Raw genomic sequence first — 27,936 nt, forward strand, 5'->3', positions numbered from 1 at the left:
AACATAAGTTAGCTCTTTTCGACCTATGTTGAGACCCATGTAGCGATTCAGATGATCAATCCAATAAAGGATCCTCCAAATCGCTGGCATGGCTTGGATATATGAAATATTGGTAATTTTGAAAAATTCAGAGAAAATTATAGAAAAGGGATAAGTAAGGCCTAAGGTAAATGGATACTCAGGAAAACAAACCCAACGGGAGAAGTAAACCCTAATGTGCATGGCTTTTCATATTCCATGATCCATGGACTATCCATGGAGCACCTTATGGGTTTTAGCCCAACTCAATAAGCCATGGATCATTAGCCCACTATATAAGAATGAATGATTTACACAATCAACCCCATATATTTAATTAGTCTCTTTTTGATCACCAAATTAATTCTAAATTAATTCTTGATCGATACTAATTAAATAATATTATTAATATATTAGAACTTATAATATATTAATAAACCATAAGTGTCCCTTCTCTCATTTTTTCTATCCAAGTGTTGCAATGCCATGCAACCCAAATGGACCATGCCAACCGGGTCTAGTACATACCAGAAATAGTTATGGACTTAGACACCTTATCCAACAGTCTGCCACTTGGATAAGTCTAATAACTATAACTGCAAGTATGACTTCAGGAACCGATCAACAATCGTAGCTCTTTCAAAGTCTCGCGGAACTATGATGATGATGATACGCCATTTAAGATAAGTGATCATATAATCCTCTGTTCTAGATATAAGCCGGACAAATACATGGAACAATGTCATACTTATTGTCCAGCAGTTTGTTTCCTGATTTCCGATTTGTTTGACATAGAACGTAATCGAACACATCAATTTAGTTCTGACCGGGCCCGATACATAGGTCACAACAAAATCATCAAGGGGCCCATATATCGCTTCTAATCCAAGAAGGAACAGATAAAATTCGACTCATATGCTTGTTCTACTACTTCTTGAATTATACACAAAGGAACATTTTATAACATCGAGTTACCAATGCGTTTTCGTACAATCAATGTATAACCAACTCATAGTCAACAACTCATATCTCTAGGTTTGAAGACTTATATGATATTACCATCTCACGATCACTCGAGATAAATTCCATGAAGTGATACAAGTGAGCGTGGGTTGAATCCAATACTCAGAACTTATGAGCACTCATGAGTGTTGTAGTAACTCTTGCTATGTCCAACACCTTAGACATCTACAAGCCAACTTCATGAAAATCTTGATTCATATCTACTTCCAACATATGACTGATTGTGGAGAATTTGAATAATATGATATACCATAACATAATTATTCTGGAAGTCAAAACATGCAAAATGAAATGATAGTAAACGATTGACAGAAGATAGCAACACTTTACTTATAAATAAACAACAACTTTTATTTATCATCAAATGTCAATTACACTTTACAAATTTCAAAGCTATCTAATTTTTAAAACTAATATCATCCTTTAGCCCTATGCGCCTCGCATGCTGAAGATGCTTAACCCTACCCAGTCCCTTCATAAGGGGATCTGCTGAGTTCTCATCCGATGATACCCTATTTTCCACGAGGAGTCCTTCTTCTATTCGATGTCTGATGAAATGGTATTTTCTGTCGATGTGTCTGGATCTTCCGTGATCCCTTGGTTCCTTGGTTAAGGCAACTGCACTTTCACTATCACAGAAAATCTCCATAGGCTCCTTTATAGCTGGTACAACTCGAAGGTATCCAATGAAGTTCTTTAGCCATATAGCCTCCTTTGCTGCCTCGCTTGCTGCTATATAATCTGATTCGCAAGTTGAATCAGCCACTGTCTCCTGCTTGAAACTTTTCCAAGTAATTGCTCCTCCATTTAAGGTAAAAGCCCAGCCTGACTGAGAGCGGAAATTATCCCTATCAGTCTGGAAGCTAGCATCACTATACCCTACTACTCTCAAGTCATCACTCCCACCGAGGGTAAGGGCCCAATCCTTAGTCCTCCGCAGGTACTTAAGAATGTTCTTTACCGTAGTCCAGTGAGCCTTGCCAGGGTTCCCCTGATATTCTGCTGACCATGCTCAAAGCAAAGGCCACATCAGGACAAGTACAAGTCATAACATACATGATCGAGCCTACAACGGAAGCATACGGTACTCGACTCATCTCAGCTATCTCAGCCTCTGTACTCGGGCTCTGATTCTTACTCAATATGGCGTTACTCTGGATCGGTAACTCTCCTTTCTTGGAATTCTGCATGCTGAACCTATTCAACACCTTATCCAAGTAGGTACTCTGACTAAGTCCAATTAGTCTCTTACTCCTGTCTCTCAAAATCCTTATCCCTAGGATATAGGCAGCTTCACCAAGGTCCTTCATAGCAAAACACTTCCCAAGCCAGGACTTCATTTCCTGCAGCGTTGGGATGTCATTTCCTATGAGTAGTATGTCATCCACATACAATACCAAAAAGCTAACTATACTCTCACTAGCCTTGACATATACACATGACTCATCTTCGCTCCTCGAAAAGCCAAACTCTTTGACTTTCTCATCGAAACAAAGATTCCATCTGCGAGGTGCTTGTTTCAATCCATAGATGGATTTCTCAAGCTTACACACTCTATTAGGGTACTTTGTACTAACAAAACCCTCTCGCTGATTCATGTAAACATCCTCAGCCAACTTTCCATTAATGAAAGCGGTTTTGACATCCATTTTCCATATTTCATAATCATGAAATGCAGCAATGGCTAACATAACCCTAATAGACTTAATCTTTGCTACTGGTGAAAAGGTCTCATCCTAATCAACTCCCGGAGTTTGAGAAAAGCCCTTTGCAACCAGTCGCACCTTATAAGTGTGTACGTTACCATTCATGTCGGTCTTCTTCTTGAAGATCCATTTGCACCCAACTGTCTTACGACCCGGTACATTGTCAACCAAGTTCCAAACTTGATTGTCATACATGGACTGTATCTTGCAGTCCATAGCCTCTTTCCATTTAGCAGCCTCAGGGACTGCCATGGCTTTCGTGTAGCTGTTAGGTTCATTCAGACTTACCAGTGTGCTATCACTGATAAGTGTACCACCTTCTGCAGTAATATGGAAACCATACTAGTGCTCAGGTGCATTCCTAACTCTCGTGGAACGCCTTAGAGGTACAGACTCGTCAGTCGGATCAATAGGGGTTTCCTCCTCAGGTTGATTGCTAGGGTTTGAGGTTCCTTCACTACTTGACTCTTGAATTTCTTCAAGGTCAATTTGCCTCCCACTGTTTCCTTGGCTTATGAACTCTCTCTCGTGAAAGACACCTCTCCTTGCTAGAAAGACCACATTATCATTGGGTCTGTAGAAGAGGTAACCAAAGGATTTTTGTGGGTAGCCGATGAAAATACACCTCTCACTTCGAGGTTCGAGCTTGTCGTGAGTCTCGCGCCTCATGAAAGCCTCGCAGCCCCAAATCTTGATGTGATCTAGATTGGGAACTTTTCCAGTCCACATCTCATGAGGTGTTTTGGCAACCTTCTTTGTAGGGACTAGATTAAGGATATGGGCGGCAGTCTCTAAGTCATACCCCCAAAATGAGATTAGTAGGGAACCTCGACTCATCATGGAACGAACCATGTCCAACAAGGTTCTATTACGCCTCTCAGCCACACCATTCAACTATGGTGTCCTGGGAGGTGTCAATTGTGAGACAATCCCACATTCCTTAAGATAGTCAAGGAACTTTGTACTAAGATACTCACCACCTCGATCGGATCAAAACATCTTAATGTTCGTGCCCAACTGATTCTCCACTTCCTGTTTAAACTCTTTGAACTTTTCAAAGGTTTCTGACTTATGCTTGATTAAGTAGACATATCCATATCTACTATAATCATCAGTAAAGGCATATAGAAGTGGTTAGCATCCCTTGTGGCGGTTCTGAAGGGTCCACACACATCAGTATGTATGAGATCCAACAAACCCTCACCCCTAGCACAAGTACCAGTGAAGGGTGACTTTGTCATTTTCCCAAGCAAACAAGATTCACAAATATCATCCGACTTTAGGTCAAATGACTCCAAGACTCCATCCTTTTGGAGTTGTCCTATTCGTTTCTTGCTTACATGTCCAAGACGACAATACCATAATGATGATTTATCCAAGCTAGTGGAAGAATCAATACACAACACATTATTTCCTAGGTTATCTACAACCGACACAGTTTCATATACATCATCACAAGGTAATGCTTTAAAATAAAGAACATTATTAAAGAAAGCATTAATACCACCACATTCATTATCAAACGAAAAGGTAAAACCTTGTTTGTACAAACCATGAAAGGAAATAATATTTCTCGCCATTTCAGATGAGTAAAAACATTTATTCAAATCTAACACTAACCCACTACATAGCAACAAAGAATAAACTCCAATCTTGGTGACAGGTGAAGCTTTCCTATTCCCCATGATCAAGTTTATCTTCCCATGCTCCACATTCTCACTTTTTCTTAGTCCCTACAAATCAGAACATATATGAATACCACAAACCTGTATCAAGGACCCTAGAATTAGAATGGGGTGAGTTATTAGACAATATAGTGTAAATACCTGCATGGTTGGGTTTCACTTTCCCATCCTTAACATCTTGCAAGTACTTTGGGCAGTTTCGCTTCCAGTGCGACTTTTCATGGCAATAGAAGCATTCAGCCTCTTTAGGGTTGGCAGAAGGAGTGACAGAACCTCTTTTGGTTCCACTTGAAGAGGAGCCATCAAGGGACTTTCCCTTGGCACCCTTCGAAGGGCTCTTCCTCTTCTTCCCTTTACCTTGCCCGATTGCCAAGACAGGGGCAGCGGTAGGAGTAGGAGTAGTAACAACTGATTTACCTTTAAGACCACTTTTCGCGGTCTTCAAAAGTCCTTGAAGCTTGCTGAATCTAACTTCCTCCTTGTTCGTGTGGTATGTCATTCAGAATTGGTCATAACACGAAGGCAAGGAGTGCAAAATGATGTCAATTGCCAACTCCTCGGGGAAGTTCACATTCAATTTCAGCAAACGGTCCACATACATTTTCATTTTCTGCATGAGGCCCGTGATGGGTTCACCATCCTTCATCTAGGTTGTTATCATGGAGGAGATGATGTCATACCTCTCTTGACGGGCACTTTGATGGTAGCGGTCCATCAAGTCCTGGTGCATCTCAAAAGGGTAATAGTCCTCATAGGACTTTTGGAGCTCGGCTGTCATTGTGGCCAACATGATACATGCCACTGTGGTGGCATCTCTATCATGAGTCCGGTATCAGCGATCTCCTCAGGAGTAGCAAACGACTCATCAAGTTCCTTGAGCTCCTTGTCGAGGACATAATCCTTGTCCTCGTAACGAGTGACCATCCTGATGTTCCAGATCCAATCCATAAAGTTGGAACCATTGAAGATGACTCTTCCACAAAGGTTCACGAGAGAGAAGGAGCCGGTAGGGTTTGAGCCAGAAGAAGCATTATTTGAAGACATCAGAAAAGAAAGAAGGACAAGTTTAGATTAGATATAAAGATAGTCCTTAATAAGACACCCAAATGTAATATTAAGGCTAGGACCCAACACAATATTTTATAACTTAGAAGAGGGATGCCGTAATCCAAGCTATAAAATATTTGAAGGTAGGTGAATGACGACTCACCAACTTCCACCATGAAAAACGAAATAAATTATTAGGTTTTAATTGGTTTTGAAACTCCTAGATTCTTTTGAGATTCATTGAACTTTTTAGTGGCATGTTTCAATCTCGAATGTGCCCTTCAAGTTTTGTGACTGGGATGTCGAGGATCACAGAACAAGGTGTGAATTAACCATGCAAATTACTTGGTACTCTTAATGTTTATCACCTAATCGATGTGCCGGTTAACCACACACGCTCCACCGATCTATGATAAACCTTAAGCCACCCTTTGCCTACCTTGTTAAGTCCAGGTTAGTGTGCCGGTTAACCACACACACTCCACTAACGACTTAAGCAAAGTGCAAAGTGTAATTACATGGGTTAGCACCATATTCACATTTTTCCTAAAGTAACTAAGATTGAGAATTTATAAAAACATTTAGTTACTTTATAACCATCATACTTTTAATGAGGATTTAAATTCATTGTCCTACCCGTTCGGCTAACGACCCTCCACCAGTCAAGGAAGCGGTGGGTGAGAGTGGACACCCATTAAGCTGCCATTTTATAGGCAACAACCTTATACTCCCTTATAGACCGGCTTCGTGAATGAGGCCTACTAACGGTAAAATGACTTGATCTTATATATATATATATATATATATATATATATATATATATATATATTATTAACTTATAATATTATAAAGTATAAGGGTTGAATTTTAACTTTTAAAATTCTAGGGGTTGGAACTAAAGTTTTCTAAATTGACTTTACATGTTCCAAAACTTGAGGGCAAGTTTTGTAACTATTAAAAACTTTTCAACTTCATAAATTATGAGTTATTAGTTTATTAAAATGAAGACTCTTCATTTTATGTAACATGTGTGTTCATTAATGGACTTTAAAAGGAGTGACTTTTGGTAATCCATAACTTGAAGACAAATTATGGATTCCATTAAAACACATAATGATCAAGAATTAAGCTAACAAACTATTTGCAAATAATTCCTATGATCTACTAAAACTCATAAGTTTATGAACATTCATATCAACAATTTCAAGAATCATATAAACACATATAAAACTTGAAATTTTGATAATAGCCATTGTAAATGGATTAGCATAACCAATACACCATCTAAAACAAGTTTTATAAGACCAAACAGTTTAGGGTAATGATTCCAGTCCATTTCCAGCAGCAAAACTTGAAAATATGCATTCAGGGCCTCCTACTCGTCGAGTGCAAGAACCTACTCGACGAGTAGGATGAAATAACACATGGACTCGTCGAGTCCTCCCATGGACTCGGCGAGTTCACTTAGCAGAATGCAGAAATCTTGAGTTTTTTTCAACAATTTGCATCAAGTATCAAGAAAACAAGCCTAGGCTCTGATACCACTGAAGGGTTTTGAGAATTCTAACACTCCTAAAGTGTACATGCGACCCTAGAAACCTTGGATCTATGTTTTACTAAGATACATGCAAATTTGATTTTCCAAGGTTCTTAACCTAACTAGCATGGCATGGGGAACTTTGAAACATAAAAGCTAGTAGGAAAACATACATTTCTTGTTGCTTGGATTCCTTGAGAACCTTGTGAGCCTAGCACCTCAAGTATGATGCCTCAAATGCTTCACACAACACCACAACTCTTGGAATAAATTTGAGAGAAGTTCACACACACTCAAAATAGGCTAACCCTCTTGTTCTTTCTTAGTGGCCGATTTTGCTAGCCATGGAGCTTCTTATATAGTGTGCCATATGTAGGGTTACTCCATGTAAACCCTAATGTGCATGGCTCTTCATATTTAATGATCCATGGGTTCATAACCTCCATGGACTATCCATGGAGCACCTTATGGGTTTTTAGCCCAACTCAATAAACCATGGATCATTAGCCCACTATATAAGAATGAATGATTTACACAATCAACCCCATATATTTAATTAGTCTCTTTTTGATCACCAAATTAATTCTAAATTAATTCTTGATCAATACTAATTAAATAATATTATTAATATATTAGAACTTATAATATATTAATAAACCATAAGTGTCCTTTCTCTCATTTTGTCTATCTAAGTGTTGCAATGCCATGCAACCCAAATGGACCATGCCAACTGGGTCAAGTACATACCAGAAATAGTTATGGACTTAGACACCTTATCCAACAGTACTTGCATTTGAACTGCACCAAAAACTTTGCCCATGTCAGTTGTAGGGGCTCATTAGGGCTCAGAGTTTTCCCCAGAGTGTTCCACCAACGAACCGCGCCTCCTCTGAACTGGCGCATTACGAATGTGGTCTGTAACTTGACTCTGCAACTACACGTCATGAAGGCCAATTCCATCTCCGAGATCCAATCCATAACTCCGATCGGATCTTCCTTTCCAGTGAAAGTTGATGGCTTGCAAGTTATAAAATCTTTGTACTTGCATCCATTTCTCTCGACTTCGTCATCTTGATTGTTTCTCCTAATCACCGGTGGATCAGCTTGACCAATGGTCCTACTGTAGTTCCCTTCCTCAGATTGCCCGTCATTCAATTCCGACTGTTGAACAGGCACCGTCAGTTCTTCTTGGTTCCTTTGAAGTAAACGCCTTGTTTCCTCCATTTGACGATCCAACATCATCTGGATCATCGCTTGTACTCCAGCCATCGTGACTGGCTCAGGAGCGGCTACCACAACAGGTATTTGCTCAATCACTGGAGGTTGATTCTTGTTTCCATTCGCATTCTCGATTTCACTTCGGGTTCTTGCCATTTCGATCTATACAACAAATCAGACGTTCGATTGTTAATGAAGAGAATTAAGATAGGAGAGATTTTATTTACGATTGACGCATAAATCTCCTTATCACTCCGAAAAGTTATATGCCAGTTCTAATATCGTAATTAAATGTTTAGAAACCTGAACACATAAAGTTTTCAGATCTGGTCGGCAACAGACCATAGATCCGATCATATAACGCATATCATAAACCATTTAGCACATAAAAGCATGTTAGGCATTTTCCCTAAATAGGGTAGTGCTTGTGTCTATTCAGGTGTATTACCTAAATTCATTAGACACACTCCGCACAATCATTTCTTAGCATTCTAAGTTTAAGTCTAGAAATAAATCTATATTCCTAGTTCGCTTAAACTAATGCTCTGATACCAACTGTGACATCCCCATTTTCACGGCCAGAAAAGACCGATTTTGTTTATGCTTTATAAAAATCATAGTACCTCTTTATAAAAATGTTGCAGAATTTGTTCCCAGTAAAACATGATAAATACGTTATCAAAGCATTTACGAAGAAATGTATTTTTTATTCATTTTAAAACATTTGAGATGTCTTCGTCAATACAGAAACATAATCATAAACAGAACTTACATTCATTTACACTAGTGATCTACATCTCTTTAATCTCTCAGTATAATGTAACTTCGTATCGACACCTGTGATACAAATAAGCTTGAGTGGGTCAGGTTGGGAAACCTGGTGAGTACATAGGGATTTCAATCCCACAATGTTATAACATATATATATATATATATATATATATATATATATATATATATATATATATATATATATATATATATATATATATAATTTAGACCTCACACAACATACAATTTCCCCATATATATAATCAACTGTTACCCCGACCCCGTCAATCCTTACAACGAGACTATCCATACTCACGGACCTTAAATTTTACCTCTTACTCCCGGATCTAATCCATGCTCTCGAGTCCATGATTGTGCCCATTCCATACTCTTGGATTAGGGAGAATTGGTCTATGTATAAATCCATACTCTCGGATTAATGACAGATAAATATGTCCTGTCCATACTCCCGGACTAAGGACAACTGACTATGTCTTAATCCATACTCTAGAATTAAGGACAACTGACTATGTCTTAATCCATACTCTCGGATTAAGGACAACTGACTAGGCCTTAATCCATACTCCCGGATTAACGACAATTGACTAAGTCCAATCCATACTCTCGGACTAGGGACGAATGACTATGTCTAATCCATGCTTCCGGATCAATGACATGTTTAAGGGTTCTATTCCCCGTGTATATCTCACTCGTACTCATAAGGAGATACTACCCAATAACCCTCATAACAAATTTTTAGGTTTACTCATTAACCTAAATCATTATAAATAACCAGGTATGTTCTTTAACACGTAATTAAGACAACATCAAATAACTCGCACATAAACATATATTTAATACATTCAAACAATACTTGTATTAAAATCATGTTCATGAAAGGGACTATGCACTCACTTGTTAAGGTGGTGACTCTACACTCGGACAGCGCTTCGTTTACTCAAAACAATTTTCCTTCGACGAAACCTAGTATCATTACCATTAGAGTTTAGTCTAATGGTGTGAAGAAAATATGAAGGATTCACCCTTTATTTATAGGGGTTTTATCGTAGAGTAGTCCCTAAGTTTCGTCCGTATCTTCCGCGTACGAGCTCCGTTTTCTACGTTCTTTATATCCACACATTGGTATTTTACGAGTACTATAACTTTCATTTAGACCCCGTCGGGTAATTCTTATTATGTCTCAGATTTACAAAACTGTATCGTATTTATCGCGCTCGAAGAGTAAAGACTAAGTTTCGTCCATATCTTTAACATACGAGCTCTATTCTCAACGTTATTTATATCCACGCGTTAGTATTTATGAGTACTACAACTTTCATTTAGACCATGTTGGCTAATTCTCATTCTATCTCAGATTTACAAAACTGTATCGAAATCCCCGCGCTCGAAAAGTAGAGACTAAGCTTCGTCCATATCTTTCGCATACGAGCTCCGTTTTCGACGTTCTTTATATCCACGCGTAGGTGGGATCATAATCTACAACTTTCGTTTAGACTCCATCGGCTAATTTTGACTTTATTTTTACAGTTATATTTTTAACAGGGCGGGACAGGAAAAGTCCGTTAAAAATTCATAACTTCTTCATCCGACGTCCGTTTTCGTCTGTCTTTTTATCGTTATGCTACTGATAATGAGATATTCAATTCTAATTTAGGTTGCGTTGGCCAAAAACCACTCGATCTAAAATTCGAATTTCGGGTTGTGCACTGCTATGCCAAATCGTAGAAAAATCACAACTTCCTCATACGAAGGCGATTGATAAGGCTAAAACTTCGTCCATCATAAATTCACTATTTACGTCGGGCAGTGTCGTGCCAGTTTTGCCGTAAATCTTCGACGGGCCATAACTTCTTCGTTATAACTCGGATTTAACATATACTGTAACTTGGTTAAGATTACTCCTTCTAAATAATCTTCCATAAAAGACTCATTTTTTATGCTTATTGTCTCTAAATTGATTAGCCCGAATCTGTGGGCGTTACACTGAGTCTTCTCACTGTACGATGTTAAATGCTAGACTGTCTTTTTGATTGTGCATGAAAGTCTATGGTTGGACAACAACATTGTATTGAAGATTGTGTTTGGATCACCACACTTGTATGAAAAGCTGTGGTTTGATCATAACACTTGTATGAAAGACCATGGCTGGACAATAACGAGAAAGGCTGCAACTGGGTTGTAGCAAGGAAGTGACTACAAGACTATGGTTGGATCATAACATTCATATGGGTTGAAATATACACCTAGGGATGAGCCCAATTTTATGTATGATATGTGATATTTTGGGAAAAGGACTAAGCTTTGTGCTTACAGTTTAATGTTTAAATGTTTCAGGTACTCCTTGTTCTAAATGATAGGACTCGACTTGATTGCATTGCATCTACCGGTTCTATGCCAAATCTTAGAAAAATCATAACTTCCTCATACGAAGGCAGATTTGGGTGTTCTTTTATGCATGCTCTCGGTTTAACGTATATTTTGACTTTTGTTTAGATTGATAAGGCTAAAATTTCCTCCATCATAAATTCACTAATTACGTCGCGCAGTGTCGTGCCGGTTTTGCCGTAAAACTTCGACGGGCCATAACTTTCTCGTTATAACTCAGATTTTGGCGTTCTTTATATGTACGGAACCCTTGTAACATATACTATAACTTGGTTAAGATTACTCATTCTAAATAATCTTCCATAAAAAACTCATTTTTGATGCTTATTGTCTCTAAATTGACTAGCCCGAATCTGCGGGCGTTACACCGAGTCTTCTCACTGTACGATGTTAAATGCTAGACTGTCTTTATGATTGTGCATGAAAGTCTATGGTTGGACAAGAACATTGTATTAAAGAATGTGTTTGGATCACAACACTTGTATGAAAAGTTGTGGTTTGATCATAACACTTGTATGAAAGACCATGGCTGGACCATAACGAGAAAGGCTGCAACTGGGTTGTAGCAAGGAAGTGACTGCAAGACTATGGTTGGATCATAACATTCATATGGGTTGAAATATACACCTAGGGATGAGCCCACTTTTATGTATGATATGTGATATTTTGGGAAAAAGACTAAGCTTTGTGCTTACAGTTTAATGTTTAAATGTTTCAGGCTCCTGGTTCTAAATGATAGGATTCGACTTGATTGCATTGCATCTACCGGTGTTTTTCCACATTATCTATTTTATGGTCTTATACGGATGTTTTAAAAAATACTTTTATACTCTAATTATATTATGGATGAATGAATTGTTTTGGTTGTTGAAAAATGAAAATTTTACTTTGTATTTTTGAGAAGTTACAAGATTGGATGTCTAAGGTGTTGTTTGTTTTAAAAAACCTCTTTTGACCTTTTATTGATGCGCCGCGTAGCACTTGGTCCTTCACAACTATTTGTTTTTTAGAAGACTTCTGATTTAACTGTTGCACATGTGCTGCGTGGCGCAACAGTAGACCATCTGCTTCAAACCTCTTCGCACCTTACTTTAACTTACTGCAGAAGTCTGAATATGTTAAAAAACAAACATATTTTTTATTACATGTTGCAGACGTTTGGTCCACCTCTTCTGCTACAGAGGGTTGTAGAGGTGGTCTGCAACTTCAAACATTTTTGGTTCGAAATAACAAACAATACCTAAGTTGTAATCCGGACAAATGTCTGCTAACTTGATGATACTAGTTTATAACAACTAACCAACAAGTTTTAAAAAAAATACCCAACAAAATCCTAAAATATTATTTTCCGAAATTTCAACGAAATCATAAAAGTGTCTGTTGTATTCGTAAACTAAATTATGATACTAACATTTAACAATTAACAACTTTAACAACTAAAGGAGAGGTTAAAAAAAAGCCTGCTAAATCTTAAAATATTATTTTCTGAAACTTAACGAAATCATATATGTGTCTGTGTTCTAATACATATATTATATGTGTACCACTTTTGATGAGGGAATCTGTACATAGGGAAACTTGAAAGCCATGGACCTGAATGGAGACAAGTCATGGTCGTCGTCTTCACCCTATTATCGATGGAAACATGACGTGTTCTTAAATTTCAGAGGTGTAGACACTCGTAAGAACTTTGTATCGCATCTCTATGCTGCACTCATCGGACAAAGAATCAAAGTTTTTAAGGATGAGAAGACCATCCGAATTGGAAGAAACATTTTCTTATCTATTTCAAAAGCCATAGAGGAATCGAGAATCTCGGTTGTCGTTTTATCCCAAAACTACGGAGAGTCAGTTAACTGCTTAACGGAACTCGAGAAAATTTTTGAGTGCAAACGGTCAATGGGCCGGTACGTTATTCCGGTCTTCTATCATGTTCAACCATCGGAGGTAAAGCGCCAAAGTGGTTGTTTCGGGGATGGATTTGCAGTTCATGGAAATCATATGAAGCTATCAATATGGAGAAATGCACTCATTCAGGCTACAAATATTGCCGGAATAGAAGTACACGGGTAACATTATTTCTCTCTAATAATTATAATATTTGTGTATTCTGATTAGAGATTAGAGACTTTTACAATTTGTCTCTAAAATATATTTGAGCGAACTGAAAATTTAAAATTTTGGTGGTCACTCATATCAAATCATGGATACCATGTATTTAATCTATCCGTTGACATTTTATTTGGACAGGTAATAGTTAGTCATTTTCAAAAGGATATATCTCTTCCTTAATTTGAGATTTCTATAAGTTCAAGATCAAATAATGAGCTTTTAGTTAACTCAATTGGTAATCATTGATTCATCCAGAATCATAGCCTGAGAAGCATTTTGGGTGATGAATCATATGAAAATTAATGATCCAATGAAGAAGACTTTGACAATGCCCAGAACCTGTTCGATAAAATTCCCCATTGAAATTTCTTTGAATCATATTGATGTTTGCACAAAATGTGCAGGAATGAATCAGATTGCATAGAAAGAATTGTTGAAACTGTTATGAGAGAGTTGGGTCCAAGAAGGTTCCCTCTCCGCTCATTGTTACCAAAAGCATCGGGTAAATTGTACACATCCCTCTTTGAATGTCCATGGCCCACATACCACACTAAAATTACCAAATCTTTAATTTTAATGTCCCTTTGTATTAAGTTATTGACGATATTTACATTTGTTGCAACAGCGTATTGGTGTTCATTAAACTTTCTTATGGCCAATCGGCACACTAGGGCTCCACAAGCTGATACTGCAGGAAACGTATCTACTAATCATAAAAAGAAACCTAAAAAAGAAACTACCGAAGTTTATGATCCATTAAACAAAAGCGTTCATATCGGAAGCTTGAATAAAGAAGTTGTTGTCATAAGAGAAATCAATCCGGAATCCGAATCAAGTTTTTTGAAAGAAGTAAGTTAAAGTTGGAAACTATATATTGTATTTGTTTTTTCCTGCAATTGAATTGTATATTATCTATGATTCATATGTTATATCTTTCATCAAGCTGTTAGTACGTTCAAGAATGAAGCATGCAAATGTGGCTAAGCTCTTTGGTTATTGTATAAGAGACAATCGTCGTTTCTTGGTTGAAGAACATTGGACACAGGGAACGCTACACCAAATTTTGCATGATGATGCAGGAAATTCTGTGATTAGCTGGACGCAAAGGGTAACAATTGCATATGACGTGGCAAAGGGATTACAGTATTTGCATAATCAAAACCTATTTGCGCACATTGATTCCAGCAACGTGCTTTTGTTTGGTAACTTTAATGCAAAGATTTCAACTGGATCATCAGCAAGTGAAAGTTATTGGGCTCCAGAGTAATGTGCCTCAACCCATCACTAAATCTGTTGTTAATTAATGATAAGCTGCCATGACATATTATGCATCACAACACATATTTTTGCCTGAGTTTTACTCGTCGTTTGAACGGTGCATGGTTTCTCAGAGGCTTCTTGTTCTATATATTTCTTGGTTGAAATACTAGTATTGCTAGCTAATGTGTTCTTATGTGGTAGATATAAGGGAAGAGAGCTCACAATGAAAGGGAACGTGTATAGCTTTGGGGTTCTTCTATTTGAGCTTCTTACTGGAAACAAGCCATCCAAAGGAATCGTTAAATCCGTAAGAAACTGGTTGATGTTCGGTTAATGTTATTGTCGTTTCTGCTAAACTTATGTATCTTATGGCTTCTGTCAAATAGGTCTTGCCAGCTGGAAAAGTAGACAACGTTGGATCATTAGTGGACCCAAAGCTTAATGGAGAATTTACGTCACGTGAAGCTAAAAAGGTTTTTCCTTTTCCTATTCTTGAAAGTGTATTGCTAAACCTCCCTATGGTATTGCCTATTGTTATTTGAAATGGAATTTCCTTAGCTAATATCATGAAAAAAGGCTTGTGGCTTTCTCTTTTGGCACATGGTTTTCGCGTTAAAATCATTTTGCAGTATTGGCTTCTTTAAGAAAATAAAGAGTAGAAGCCAACATGGCTCCATTTTTAATGACATATCACAACACATGAACCCTTTTTCTCTTCATTACTCAATATTAGATTCGATCATTGATTATTTTTCTTCTGACTGTTGTGTAGTTGGCATTCACAATGTTATTGGCTACAATGGATCAACCGAGTGATCGGCCAGACATGAACACCATTGTTGAGTACTTTAATAAGTTATTAGCAGTATAGTAAGCTAATTCATCTTCATTATCAGGTCAAATGAACAGACACTAAGCAAACTGATTGAAATTAGCTCCCATAGAAGAAGGAAGTTGTAAATCGTTGATTCTTGTGTTGTACATCTTTTAATGGGAAGGAAATTGATATAACAAAATTTAAGTAATTGTCTCAACTAATCAACTACAAAATATACTAATTGCTTGAAGAGACTTTGCTGACATGGCTCGTTACCGTAAATCTGTCCAAGTTCGTCTGTGGATCGATTGGCTTAACTTCATGTTTGGACTGACCAAGAGCCTAGTTAAACGAATTGTACTGACTTGAGCTGTAACGTCCCATTTTCATAAATAAAATTTCCATTTTTAATTAAGGCAAAAACATCATTTTCATGAAACCCATGTTAAGAAACACTCATTTGTTCCAAAATGCAATTGCTTGAAAATCAGAGTAATGTAATAAATGTGTAATCTCCAGTGTTACTGATGAGTGTGTACAGTCATGCTTTTGCCTTCCCATGATCACAACTGGTACCTGAAAAACATTTTATTCCACAACTTTAAAACTAAACTTAGTAAGTTCCCCAAAATATCATATATACAACACAACATAATAATCAGTTATGAGTTATCGCAAAATGTGGGACTATCAACAGTCATGAGGATTATCAGTAGTCCAAAATATTACATACAACACGGCAAAATAAATAGCTATGAGTTATTAGCAACCATGTTGGTTATCAGCAACCATGCGAACTATCAGTAGTCCTGGGGTTATCAACAACTCAATAAGTACACATAACAACAATCAACAAATAAGACTTCACTAGTCTAGCGTTTATAGCACTATGACATACGTAATAAAGTGAGAAGACTGACATGATTCGAAGATCTAAGGAAACACAACAACACCCTCACCCTCTCTCTACACTCATTGGTCCCCGTGAACCAACTAGCACCAAAAAAAAGATACATCCTTAATCAATAACCCAAGTGCTTCAAGTTTGACCTAAAGTCAAACTAGTCCAAAATCAACGATCAATGGTCACCAAAAGTTAACGACCAATCGAGTCAACGCTCACCACGGCGTAGAGACTTCTTGGCCACACCGTGGGCATGTTAAGACAAAACAGTCAATATGCAGGACATCACCATGTTGTGGGACCTCCTTAGCCATATTGTGGACATGTTTGGACAAAATTTTGAAGTTGGACTCCACCAGGTCGTGGCAAGTCCTTGTCTATGCCATGGTTGCTGGTAGATTTTCCATTCCTTCATTAAGAGATTAATCCTTACAAATCAAGGATCAAAACTTCATATCTAGTCCTTCTCATTGGCATAATGGATAAAGATTCCAACATTATACATTATAACCTCACTCCAAATCAAGATCTACAAGATTAAGTGAAAAAATGGCTTAAATACTTCACAAAGCATTCATGGTTCCAAGGACAACGTCAAGCTACCAACTTTCTAACAAGAAGAGGTCCAGAGGACAATCCTCAATTCTTAGAAGGGGCTGGAGTCAACTCAACTCCAAGCACACCATAAAAAGGGACCAAAAGCATAAAAATGAACCAACAACTAGATCTAACAAACTAGAAGCAAATGATGAAGCATTATACTCACAATGGTCTAGTAATGAAGTAACTTTGTTAGTTCCACACTCGAGCTCTTCACCAAAATACTTTGCAAGCAACTTGATCTCCAAGTTCCACCCCAAGACATGAGAAATGATCCTGTAAAGGCTTGCAGACTGAATTTATTTCCTGATGGGTACCAAAGACCCAATGCTTTAATCCCATTGAGAAATTTGAAGTGAAAGTTTGTATCGATAGGATACACTTCAAGTATAATAAACAACAACAAGCTAACTAAGAAAATAAAGAATAGAAAAAGTTAAGAATACAAAATAATCAAAAGTTGTCTTTCACCAAGAAATGGGTTGTTTTCACCAAGAAAACAGGTTGTCACAAAGACATTCACCAAGATGTTAACATTAGGGTTTCATCCTAATGTTGAACATATACTAAACTATACTAGTATGTCCCTTCAATTAAGGGATTGTATCTAATCTATACTAAGAACCGATCCTTATCACCAAGATATCGAATCTGCTATCTATTCTCTCTCTCTGTATATATATATATATATATATATATATATATATATATATTATTACATGATATACAAAGATTACATAAGATTACTATCTACAAGCTGACGTTGATAGGGCTTAAGGCGTTGGCACATGTGCTGATGTTGGCGTTGGCGCTGGCAGGCAGTGTATATTGTGTTTGACTCATCAGATCCTAAGGTGTGACCTTACAATCTCCCTATCTGATGATGTCAAAACTAATCTTCAATAGATTCTTCAGCTCGTGCTCCCCCTAAGAGTAAGATTGAAACTATAAGTTCTTCAGCTTTAACAAATGCTCCCCCTGAGAAAGTGTGACTTCCCATTTTTATTATCAGCATTAGAGGCAATGTTTATGAGTTGCAGCGGGCGTATAGAAGATGATCTGATAGAATTTTGATATCAACTATTATCTTGGCTCCCCCTTAGATTAGCTTCTCTTCCTCACCTTAGATTTTTCTTCTCTTCAAATCAATAACTATGAGTACTAGAATCAATGCGCAAGGACAAGGTTTGAAAACTCAAACCTTTAGTTAATCTTTAAGATCAACGTCTGCTCTTAATATAAGGTTACAGTCGAATTTGGTAAACCGGTTAGGACTTGAAGGTTGGTATTTAATAAAGTATTCAAGATATAAATGAAGAAAACTTAGAGTATAATCAATTCAAAGATATTTGAAGAACAAGAAGAATGTATTGAAAGAACTATGACTTGAAGGAAAAGTGAAGGTGATGCGAAGAGAATATTTGCTATTCTTGGAGTAAAACTTGAATTGTTCACTTGTCATTAAATGGTGAAACATTCACTCCTTACATAGTGGAGGAGGAACATAGTACAAACCGGACAACACTCGTAGGACTGGATAATAATCAGTGTTTGACAAACTATTATCTAAAAGATACAAGAAAATAAGTTCTATGAACTGTTACATCAAGAATATGACAAAACGCATTAAATGTGTAAACAAGCTTCGGATCTCGGAAGTGCTTGATGTCGAACTCCATCATCAATCTCGGAACTTCATCACATCTCAGAATCAACTAACATCGAAACTTGATTGCTTGAGATTGCTAGAGGTTCACTTTTCATGATTCAACAATCTCCCCGTAAGTGAACTTAGCAATCGTGTCAGCTTAAATGGCTTCTTCATTAATAAACAGGTAAGCTCTTAGAGCCAATTTCAGACTTCTAGGTACCATTGTAGTTGGATGATAAATTTATTTTTCACATGCTCCGGAGCATCTGACTTGGCTTCATTGGAGATGAACTTTTGGAGGATCTTGGTGGGAACGAGGTGCTTGTCAAGGACTCGAAAGAAATCCTTTCTAATTGTGTTCTTTTGCAATTAGATATATTCGATCACAAGTTCCTCAATATGCCCTTCTGCCAGAATTTCTACTTCTGGAAGCTTGTAGTCGGTCTTAGCCAAAAGTTATCCAGTTCCGAACAGATGTGCAAGCTCTAGATCACATCGTCAAAACTCAGCAACATAATCTTTGAGGAAGTTCATTGCGGCACTGTAAGCAGCGATGCTCATTTGATAATTCTGGTGAATTCTGAAGTGGGCAGCAATCATGAGAATGTCATTCGAATTAATGGATGGAAAGTCTGTGTCCATGATGGTGACAGTTGTTGTTTTGTGTTGATTAATGTAGTACCTGTACATCATGCAGTTCATGTCATACTTGCTCTGAACCTTTCCTCCAAACCCAACAATTTTTGAGATTCTCTTCTGAGACCACACTTCTTTTTGAGGTTGTGCGTTTACATAGTAGAATGTATTCAATCTCTCTCTCTCTCTCTCTCTCTCTCTCTCGGTTTTGATGATTGTTTGAGGATAATCATCTGGGTGGAGTGGAGAAAACTTGACATAATACCTTCCGAAGGGCGATAATGGGAGATCCATTTGGTCTGCATCTTGCATGGGTAGATCATAATACATGAATGGCATAATGTCTAGACCATGGATTATCCCTTCACGAAAAAGTGGGGATATGCCTAGCATTGGATTAGGGTTGTCTTTTAGATCTTAGATCCGAATTCTCTCTTAAAGGGCTTGATCGATTTGGGCTTGTGACCATCCTTTGGACTTGTTGGATGTCCATTCAGTGTTGTGAGGTTCTGAGACAGGATTTTTCCCTTTATCTTGATGTTGCTTGTTCAAGTCAGAAATGACTTTTTGAATGTTTGGGTGATAGTGAACTCTGGTGGAGGTGGAATTAGAGGCTCTTCTAGGATGTCATCAGGTTTCTGAAGAGGAGAACCTTCATCAATGGGAACTATTCTTGGAGAGGGGATAAGAGGAAGCATAGAACGGGTAGCTCGGAATGCGTCGATTGTGAGCTTAGTCTTGACTTTGGCCATTTTGCGGCTTCGTTGAAGAACTTCTGCTAACGATGATGGCCAATTGACAACAGACCATATCCTTTTCTCTTCCTTTGAAAGAACCTTAGTCGTAAACTTTCTTGGAGCTTGAACTCAATCACAACATTGGTGATGTACTCAACTTCATCTTCATCATCTTCATCATCATCATCATCATCATATTTGGATGGAGGGTCCATGGACACAACCTGAATGTCATCGTCGCCAGATTCATCTCGGAGACTGAACTCTGAGGCAGGTTTCCATGAAATGATATGACCCTTTCTGCTTGGTCCTTCTCCCCCTCTTGCATGGGATGGCCCGACATCCGAGGCAAGTCTGGATGTTTCTTTGACTCCGGACAGCCTTTCGAATACCTTTTGGAATCTTATGTTAATTTTCTTTGAAAGGGCATCATAGTCATCAGTTGTGGGAGATTAGGCCTTCAAGTGATCAAATAATGAACTGAGGATAGAGAGCATCTCATCGAACTTGTTATTTGGAACGTCGACTATGTTCCAACAAGCTTGGAGGAGTTTATTGAGGACCTGCTGGATTATGAGATTGAGTTCATCCTTCTTCTTAATTTCCTTCTCCAACCTTTAAATCTGCTTCTCATGTCTGACATGGGTTTGCTTGATCAGCTCATTTGTGGCACTAATCATGTCTTCATGGATTTTGAGCATAGTAGAGGTGATGTCGATATGGTGATCCAGACTGAAGTTATATTTCTGCTCAATTTCTTCTAAAGTATGCTTGAAACATAGGGATATGAGTTGATCGAGTTGTTCTAGCCTTTCTACATCCCAGGGTCCAGGTTGCTTCACTTCGAACAAGGACTTGAGAATAGCGTCAAGCTTGGTATCGAGACTGGAGACCTTGGCAATAATCTTGGAATCTAGCTTCGCCACAGATTGGTCAAGTGAATACACCTTAGAGACAGTTGCATCCATGCTGTCTCGGAGTTCCAACAAGGCGAATGGATCAACAATATTTTCGTCTGATGATCCAGTGTCCGAGGTGAAACTCTCAGACTTGTCTTTATCACCACCTTGGTTGACTGGAGGTTCGGAAGGAGCAGGATTGTTCTCTGTTTGATTTTCTTTGAGAGGGGTTGTTTCTATTTCACCTCCACATGTTACCTGGACTTTGTTATCTATCTGATTTTCTTCATCAACATACTCCGATGAAGATGACGTTAGTCCAAAATCATAGACAGGTCTTTATGATGAGGGCTTTTGTAGAGAGTGAAATGAAGAGAAGAGCATAGGAGCGACAACGGATGGATTGTCATCATCAAACATGAACTCTATGGAATGTTCTTTGTCTGAGTGAGGGTGAAAAGCATCGTGATAAGGAGATTTCGGAGGATTATTGTAGTGGAAGGAGCTTCTCTTGATGCAAACTCTTGATCTGTAACTTCGTAAGTTGGAGCAACAAATGGCTGGTTACTCCGGATGGCTCGATTCCTCATTGAAATAAGAGTTGATTCAACATGTGAACAAGTGAGCATTGGATGTCTCGTGTGAGCCCTGTTGACAAAATCTATCCAATCTTTATCATTAGAATCGGGTCGTCCTCTACCTTAGCCAAGTATCAGACCATAGTAATGTTGACGAATGAATGATCACCAGTCCCAGGGAATAATTTATGGGGTTTAGTTTGATGGGTTCATGTTTTCTAGAAGTTTCCTGCTTTATGTGGTCATCATTGTGATATAGAGTCTTCCAGTTGACAATAGTAAGGTGGTTGTTTAAGTTCTCAGGCAGAGCAGTTGGGTTTCTTTCCTTGGTTGAGGGCAGAGTGTTAATGTTCATTCTTTCTGAGGAATAAGTGACTTCTGCTGCGGTGGGGTTTGGATGGTAGGGTTGGGAGGCGGTCATCGGCATAGGATGATTCTTCAGTGTTAATCGAAATACATGAAGTTTGGGCATGATCGACTAGCATGGAAGAGTAAGTAGTAAGGATTGATTTCGAGGACGAAATCTAATTTAAGTGGGGGGAGATTTGTAACACCCTGTCTCAGATCATATCATAATTTGGGGCCTGGACCCAAAGATCAGTTATAATAAGGCTTTGGGACTTGGGGGGAGAGAGAGATTTAGGCCCCTTTGGATGTAGGTAATTTAGATTAAGTGATCTAAGAGTTCGGTTGGGGCTTTGGAGCCCATGGGTATAACCGTAAAGTGATAGTTCGGTGCATTTATAAATTTTGGATTTATGTTTGGAAAGTTTTAAGGCAAATGAGACTTGATAGGATTGTAGAGCTTCTTATTACTTTTCCATGGTTATAAAGATCTTCGAAAACGGAGTTGGAACAAAGAAATTATGATCATTTGAAGTTATGAAGGTTTTGGGGCTTAGTCTAGTACGTTGGGGGTATCTGGAGTACACTGGGCGTACTAGGCATATATGAAATGCGCTGGGCATACTTGGAGTACACTAGGCGTTCTAAGGCATTCATGGAGTACGTTGGGCATACCTAGAGTATGTTACGCATACGCGGCCAGTGCCCAAACCCTATTTTCGTGGTTTAAGCCCTATTTACGCTCCTTAACTTCCCCAAACCCATTCCATTCTCAGCCTCCACCTCTCCAACACCCTCCCTTGAAACCCTAACCCTAGTTTGAGCCTTGCGAGCGAAAAGAATGTGTTTTAAATGCTTTGGAGTGTTCTTGATGCATCCTGGAGAAGAATGAGCTCACTGGAGAAGTGATTGATGCATTGGAGCCTATGGATCCAAATTTACTCACCTTGATCTTTCTTCTAGAGGTATAAAGTTTGAATCTCGATGATGCATTTGATAGATCTAGCTATTGTTGTGTGGTATGAACTTTCGGTCACTTTAGTGCATAAAGTTTAGATCTTGAAAGTTTGTGACCTTGTTATGGATAAAGTTGGAAACTTTGTCCATCTAAACATCATATTGGCTCAGATCTAAAAGATTGAGACTTAGACTTAACGGATAAAGTTGAAAAAGATGCACTTTTGGTCCCTTTGAGACTTAAAGACTGGATCTTGGTTGGTTCGACCATTCAATTGGATAAAGTTGGAAACTTTATCCATTATGGAGTTATTAGGAACCGTAAAAGTAGAATCTTGATGTGTTATATTGGACCATGCATGAGTTAAGGGTCTTATTATGTGTTTAAATCGTCAAAAACAAGTATTGGGTTCCATTGGGACATGCCAAGGAGTAAAGTTTCCAACATTACGTGTTAAGACATTATTTAGGATCAGATCTGAAATGTGGACTTAGTGGCTTAACCAATTAAGCACTTAATGGTGAGATTGGGCTGCTATGGAGTACGCTTGGCGTACCCAGCGCGTACGCAGTGCGTACTGGCCAAAGGTGGCGTTCACCGGGCGTACGTCTGAGTACACTAGGCATAATCAGCAGATGTTGACTTTTCGTTGACTTTTGTGATTTAGGCCATACTTTGACTATTAAGGTTTTGGGCCTTTTTGGGCCACTAGCCTTTCTGACTTTCGACCAAGTGAGGGAAGGGTAAAATGTTCTTTTACCCTTGGTATTGGAAAAATGAGCTAGATTCCCGGTTATAGTTTATGGCCTAATTATTAATTGAGGTTGTAATTGATTGGTTAGCGCAAGGATTCTCCGGTTCAACAACCCTAGCATCTATTTGGCTGACAGCAGAATAAGGTGAGTCTCCTCCTAGTGTTTAGTGGGTCGAAGGAACCAATGTCGGCCCATGATTTATTATGATTAAGATGTTAGTTGTATGTGTGACTCTTGCATGTGTATTATGATTAGCATCTATTTGAATGTCACCAGTGTTTAGTGGGTCGAAGGCACCGGGCGGGGCTTGATCAATGTACCGGGCGGGGCCTGATGAATGTATCGGGCGGGGCCCGATTCCGGGCGGGACCTGATGTATGTATGTTTGCATGATATGTATGGTATGTGATATTTTGGGGAACTCACTAAGCTTTGTGCTTATGGATTATGTTTAAAATGTTTTCAGGTACTTCTGGTTCGAATGGAAAGGGCCTGACATGACTGCACCGCATCCACCCATGTTTCCGCATTTTGTGATTTTGGGATTGTACTCTGATAATTATTTTACTCTAATATACTTTTTAATGTTAAATCGATTAAAGATGTTTATGGTTGTCTTAAAAATGAAAATTTTACCTTATAATTATTGGGTCGTTACAATATTTGTGTATTTTTATATACTTTAAATGTATAATCATATTATTTTTTATGTTTTTATGTATTTTTACTTCAAGTTGTCTTCACTATTTCATCTAATTCCTATAGCCTCTTCGAGTATGTCTAGATCGTTTTGTTACATACCCACATATTTAAAGATTTTCCCATTCGCATATCTTGAAATTAAACATTGAATTAAAAAACAAAATAATAATTTATGCCTTTAGGCATAACGCAACCGTCTTAGGGATGTTGAAATTAGAGAAAAATTTATTGACCATGAACAAACTATATATCCATCACAAATTCTGAATTTATCGAAAGGAATTTAAGTATGTAATAGGATTTCTAAGGTTCTTTACCTAATACCAAGGCTGTAAAAAAACATCGGTGGACTGAGATTAAGGTACTAATGGGTTAGGCGTGGATTAATCGGAGAATTACTCAAATACCATTAATTATATATTACGAAAATTAATCAAAAAATAATAAATATAAGTTTAAACCAAAGAATATAAATATACAACAATGCTTTTCCTTATACAAAATATGCAACAATGTTTTTAAATAAGGTTGAATTAAACAATGAGTTAATATGAAATCGTTAAATGTTTGATGTTCCACCACACACATCTTCATCTTCTCTACATGAGACTTGGGGGCTCCTTGGAGACAAATGAGACTCGTGAATTGTCCGTATCTACATATATTATTATTTTGTTTTTTTAATTTGATGTTTAATTTCAATATAATCGAATGAGAAAAGTTTAAAATATGTTGGTATATAGGAAAACTATTATGACGTACTCGACGAAGCTGTGGGAATTTGATAAAATGGTGAAGATGACTTGAAGTAAAAAGTATAATTAATACATAAAAATAATACGGTTCTACATTTAAAATACATAAAAATACATCAATATCTATATAACAAACTTTAAAAAAATACATAAATACGTAAAAATACAGATAAATACGTAATACATAAAAAACACTTAAAAATACATAAAAATATGTAAAATACTTAAAAGTATGTATAAATACTTGAACAAATATGTTTATACATTTAAAATACATAAACATCTATATAAATAAATATATAAAATACACAAATACGTAAAAATAAATATAAATACATATTCATAAAGAATAATACATAAAACTACATAAGAAATATGTAAAATACCTAAACATACATATAAATACGTAAAAAATATGTTTATACATTAAAAATATATAAAAATATGTATATATATATATATATATATATATATATATATATATATATATATATATATATATATATATATATATATATATACAAAAATACGTAAAAATATACGTTTATACATTATATATAAATTTTGACAAAATCTACAGACCAGTCTTATTATTTTTGAAAAAATAACAATTTAGTCTCATGACCTGCTGAACAAGTCAAAAAAGAGTAAAGTAATTAAATTAACCAGTTTCTTGTGATTTACTATTCAAAAGGTTAAATAGTCGGACCTTTATGTTAAAAAAAATAATTTAGGAATTTATTAAAAAATTTTCAAAATATTGGGATTTTTCTGAAGATTTCCATAAACTAACAAACAAAAGTTTAAAAAACCCTAAATTTATTATATAGAATCCAACTCATATGTAGAAACTGCATATGAAAATAAGGCAAAAAAATAAAGAAATAATTATATGGAAACATAGATAAACTCGAAAGTTTAAAAAAGTCGTATCACAAAAAAGACATTTTATAAAGATTAAAGTTGAAAGGGTGAAAAGATATTTTTTAAAATTGAAGTGGTGACTATAGGAAAAACAAATTATATATATATATATATATATATATATATATATATATATATATATATATATATATATATATATATATATATATATATTATTGAAATTGAATATTTTAATTTATAAAATTAAAGAATTAAAAGTGATATATTATAAAGTAGTTGTTTAGGTAAAAAAAATATTTTACAAAATAAAGAGACTAAAAATATAATTTGACAATTTAAAGCATAATAAGATAATAGCAATATAAACTTAATTAGCATAAGAACTTAAATTGCCAAAACCAAATTAAATTGCCTAAAACCAAAGTTGGTGCCCACAGACTTTGGTTTAATAAGAATATAGTTAACTAATGATACTTCAAATTCCATCCACGATGTCAACCCTTCTTCCCCTTTTACACGTATACGCTGATAGGAAGGGCTTCTAGATAAGAGTTATTTATATAACTACCATAGTTTTTCTTTTGGAAACCGCAAAACATTATATAAATAACAAGACCGGACAAAAGCAAGAAGCTCATGAGAGGGGAAAGAGTGCAAAATAGAGAAAGAAGACAATTATAAAAGTTTGACAATTAGAAAAAAACTAAGAGCAAGAGAAAGGATAACAATTCCATTCCGCCTACCTATCCACACCTTCCCCCAGTATTTATGTTGCATTTCAACGAACCCTATTATGTACGTGGTCTTAACGTGTGGAATTAAAAAGTGATCAATATTAATTAATTACAACCGTTTTTCGGTTTTTTTAAATGGCAAATCTAATGTACTCTAAAATTAAATTTTTAATTTCATAATAAACGACAACATGATTTGAACATTCGACCTCAAAAAAAGAAAAAACAACATTTATGCCGTTCACCACTAAGTGACAACTATACCCGATTTGATCAATAATTTTGTACCAAAACCAAAATTACTTGACGATTTAATATATGGTGAATCCGAAAAATGTTGTTAGTAATTGATAATAAAACATAAGAAAACATGGATCGAATAAAGCTCATGTAATAATAATTGATAAAATAGATACAAAACAGATAGGGTTTTGCTAATGAAAGAGAAAAATGAAATTATAATGAAAGTATTAGCCAGTATAAAATATTAAGAACCAATAAAAAAAGTGTTGGACAATATAAATATAACTATGATCATATAAAGGAAATCAACTAAAATAGAGTATTTTTTGTTTCCAGGATGAATTACAAATAGAAAAACTTTATTGTAACTGTAACTGAAGTACTAAAATAATTCGAAATATTTTTTGTTTGGTATATAGTCTATTTTGACGCGTAACAGTTCATAAAATTGTAGGGTACATGCTTGCACCAGCATGTCAAATATGTTGTTTTAGATTGTTTCCAAAAATGACTTGAAATCGTAATGAACTTTTAATTTTGTTAGCATTTAGTCAAATATGCCGTGTTAGATTGTTTCTAAACCTATGTTATAAGTATATTCCTAAAGCCACAACAATCTTTGTTTTTTCAATTTCTATGTGATTAAACTCGTTTGTATTGTACTTCTAAGTGTTGTTTCAACTACTTTAGACAATTAAGGTATATCACACGATTAATATAACATTCTTACTTTTCTGAATATGAGTCTTTGTGCTTATTCTTAATAACATTTAGATCAATTTACAGATTAATGGCTTGAAAGGGTTAGAAACTTTCAATTTTATTCATATTTAGTAATTAAACTTTTTTTCTTTTTGATTTACACCTAAATTATTTGAAATTGTTTACATTTTACCATTATGATCCGAATTGGTGATAAGGGTAAAATGTAAAAATTTCAATTAATTTAGAGGT

At 36.5% G+C, this 27,936-nt stretch overlaps 1 protein-coding gene across 1 annotated transcript; it reads left to right on the forward strand.

Moving 5' to 3' along the window:
* Positions 1-12,937: 12,937 nt before the first annotated feature.
* On the forward strand, positions 12,938-15,804 carry LOC145108817 (uncharacterized). Its single transcript, XM_079045905.1, has 7 exons — positions 12,938-13,480; positions 13,928-14,025; positions 14,149-14,372; positions 14,467-14,786; positions 14,985-15,090; positions 15,170-15,256; positions 15,556-15,804. The coding sequence occupies exons 1-7, from the start codon at positions 12,999-13,001 to the stop codon at positions 15,652-15,654; spliced, it is 1,416 nt and encodes a 471-aa protein (XP_078902031.1). The 5' UTR covers positions 12,938-12,998; the 3' UTR covers positions 15,655-15,804.
* The last annotated feature ends 12,132 nt before the right edge of the window (positions 15,805-27,936 follow it).

This window comes from Lactuca virosa, chromosome 4 (genome assembly GCF_052849685.1).
Source record: "Lactuca virosa cultivar CGN04683 chromosome 4, Lactuca_virosa_CGN04683_v6, whole genome shotgun sequence".
Classification (NCBI taxonomy): Eukaryota; Viridiplantae; Streptophyta; class Magnoliopsida; order Asterales; family Asteraceae; genus Lactuca; species Lactuca virosa.

What these genes read in the sequence shown, in the direction of transcription:
- LOC145108817 (XM_079045905.1), top strand. Translation starts at nt 12,999, where the DNA reads ATGGACCTGAATGGAGACAAGTCATGGTCGTCGTCTTCACCCTATTAT. An exon ending in AATCAAGTTTTTTGAAAGAA is followed by an intron (nt 14,373 to 14,466) that starts GTAAGTTAAAGT and finishes TCTTTCATCAAG; the next exon opens with CTGTTAGTACGTTCAAGAAT. An exon ending in GAAAGTTATTGGGCTCCAGA is followed by an intron (nt 14,787 to 14,984) that starts GTAATGTGCCTC and finishes CTTATGTGGTAG; the next exon opens with ATATAAGGGAAGAGAGCTCA.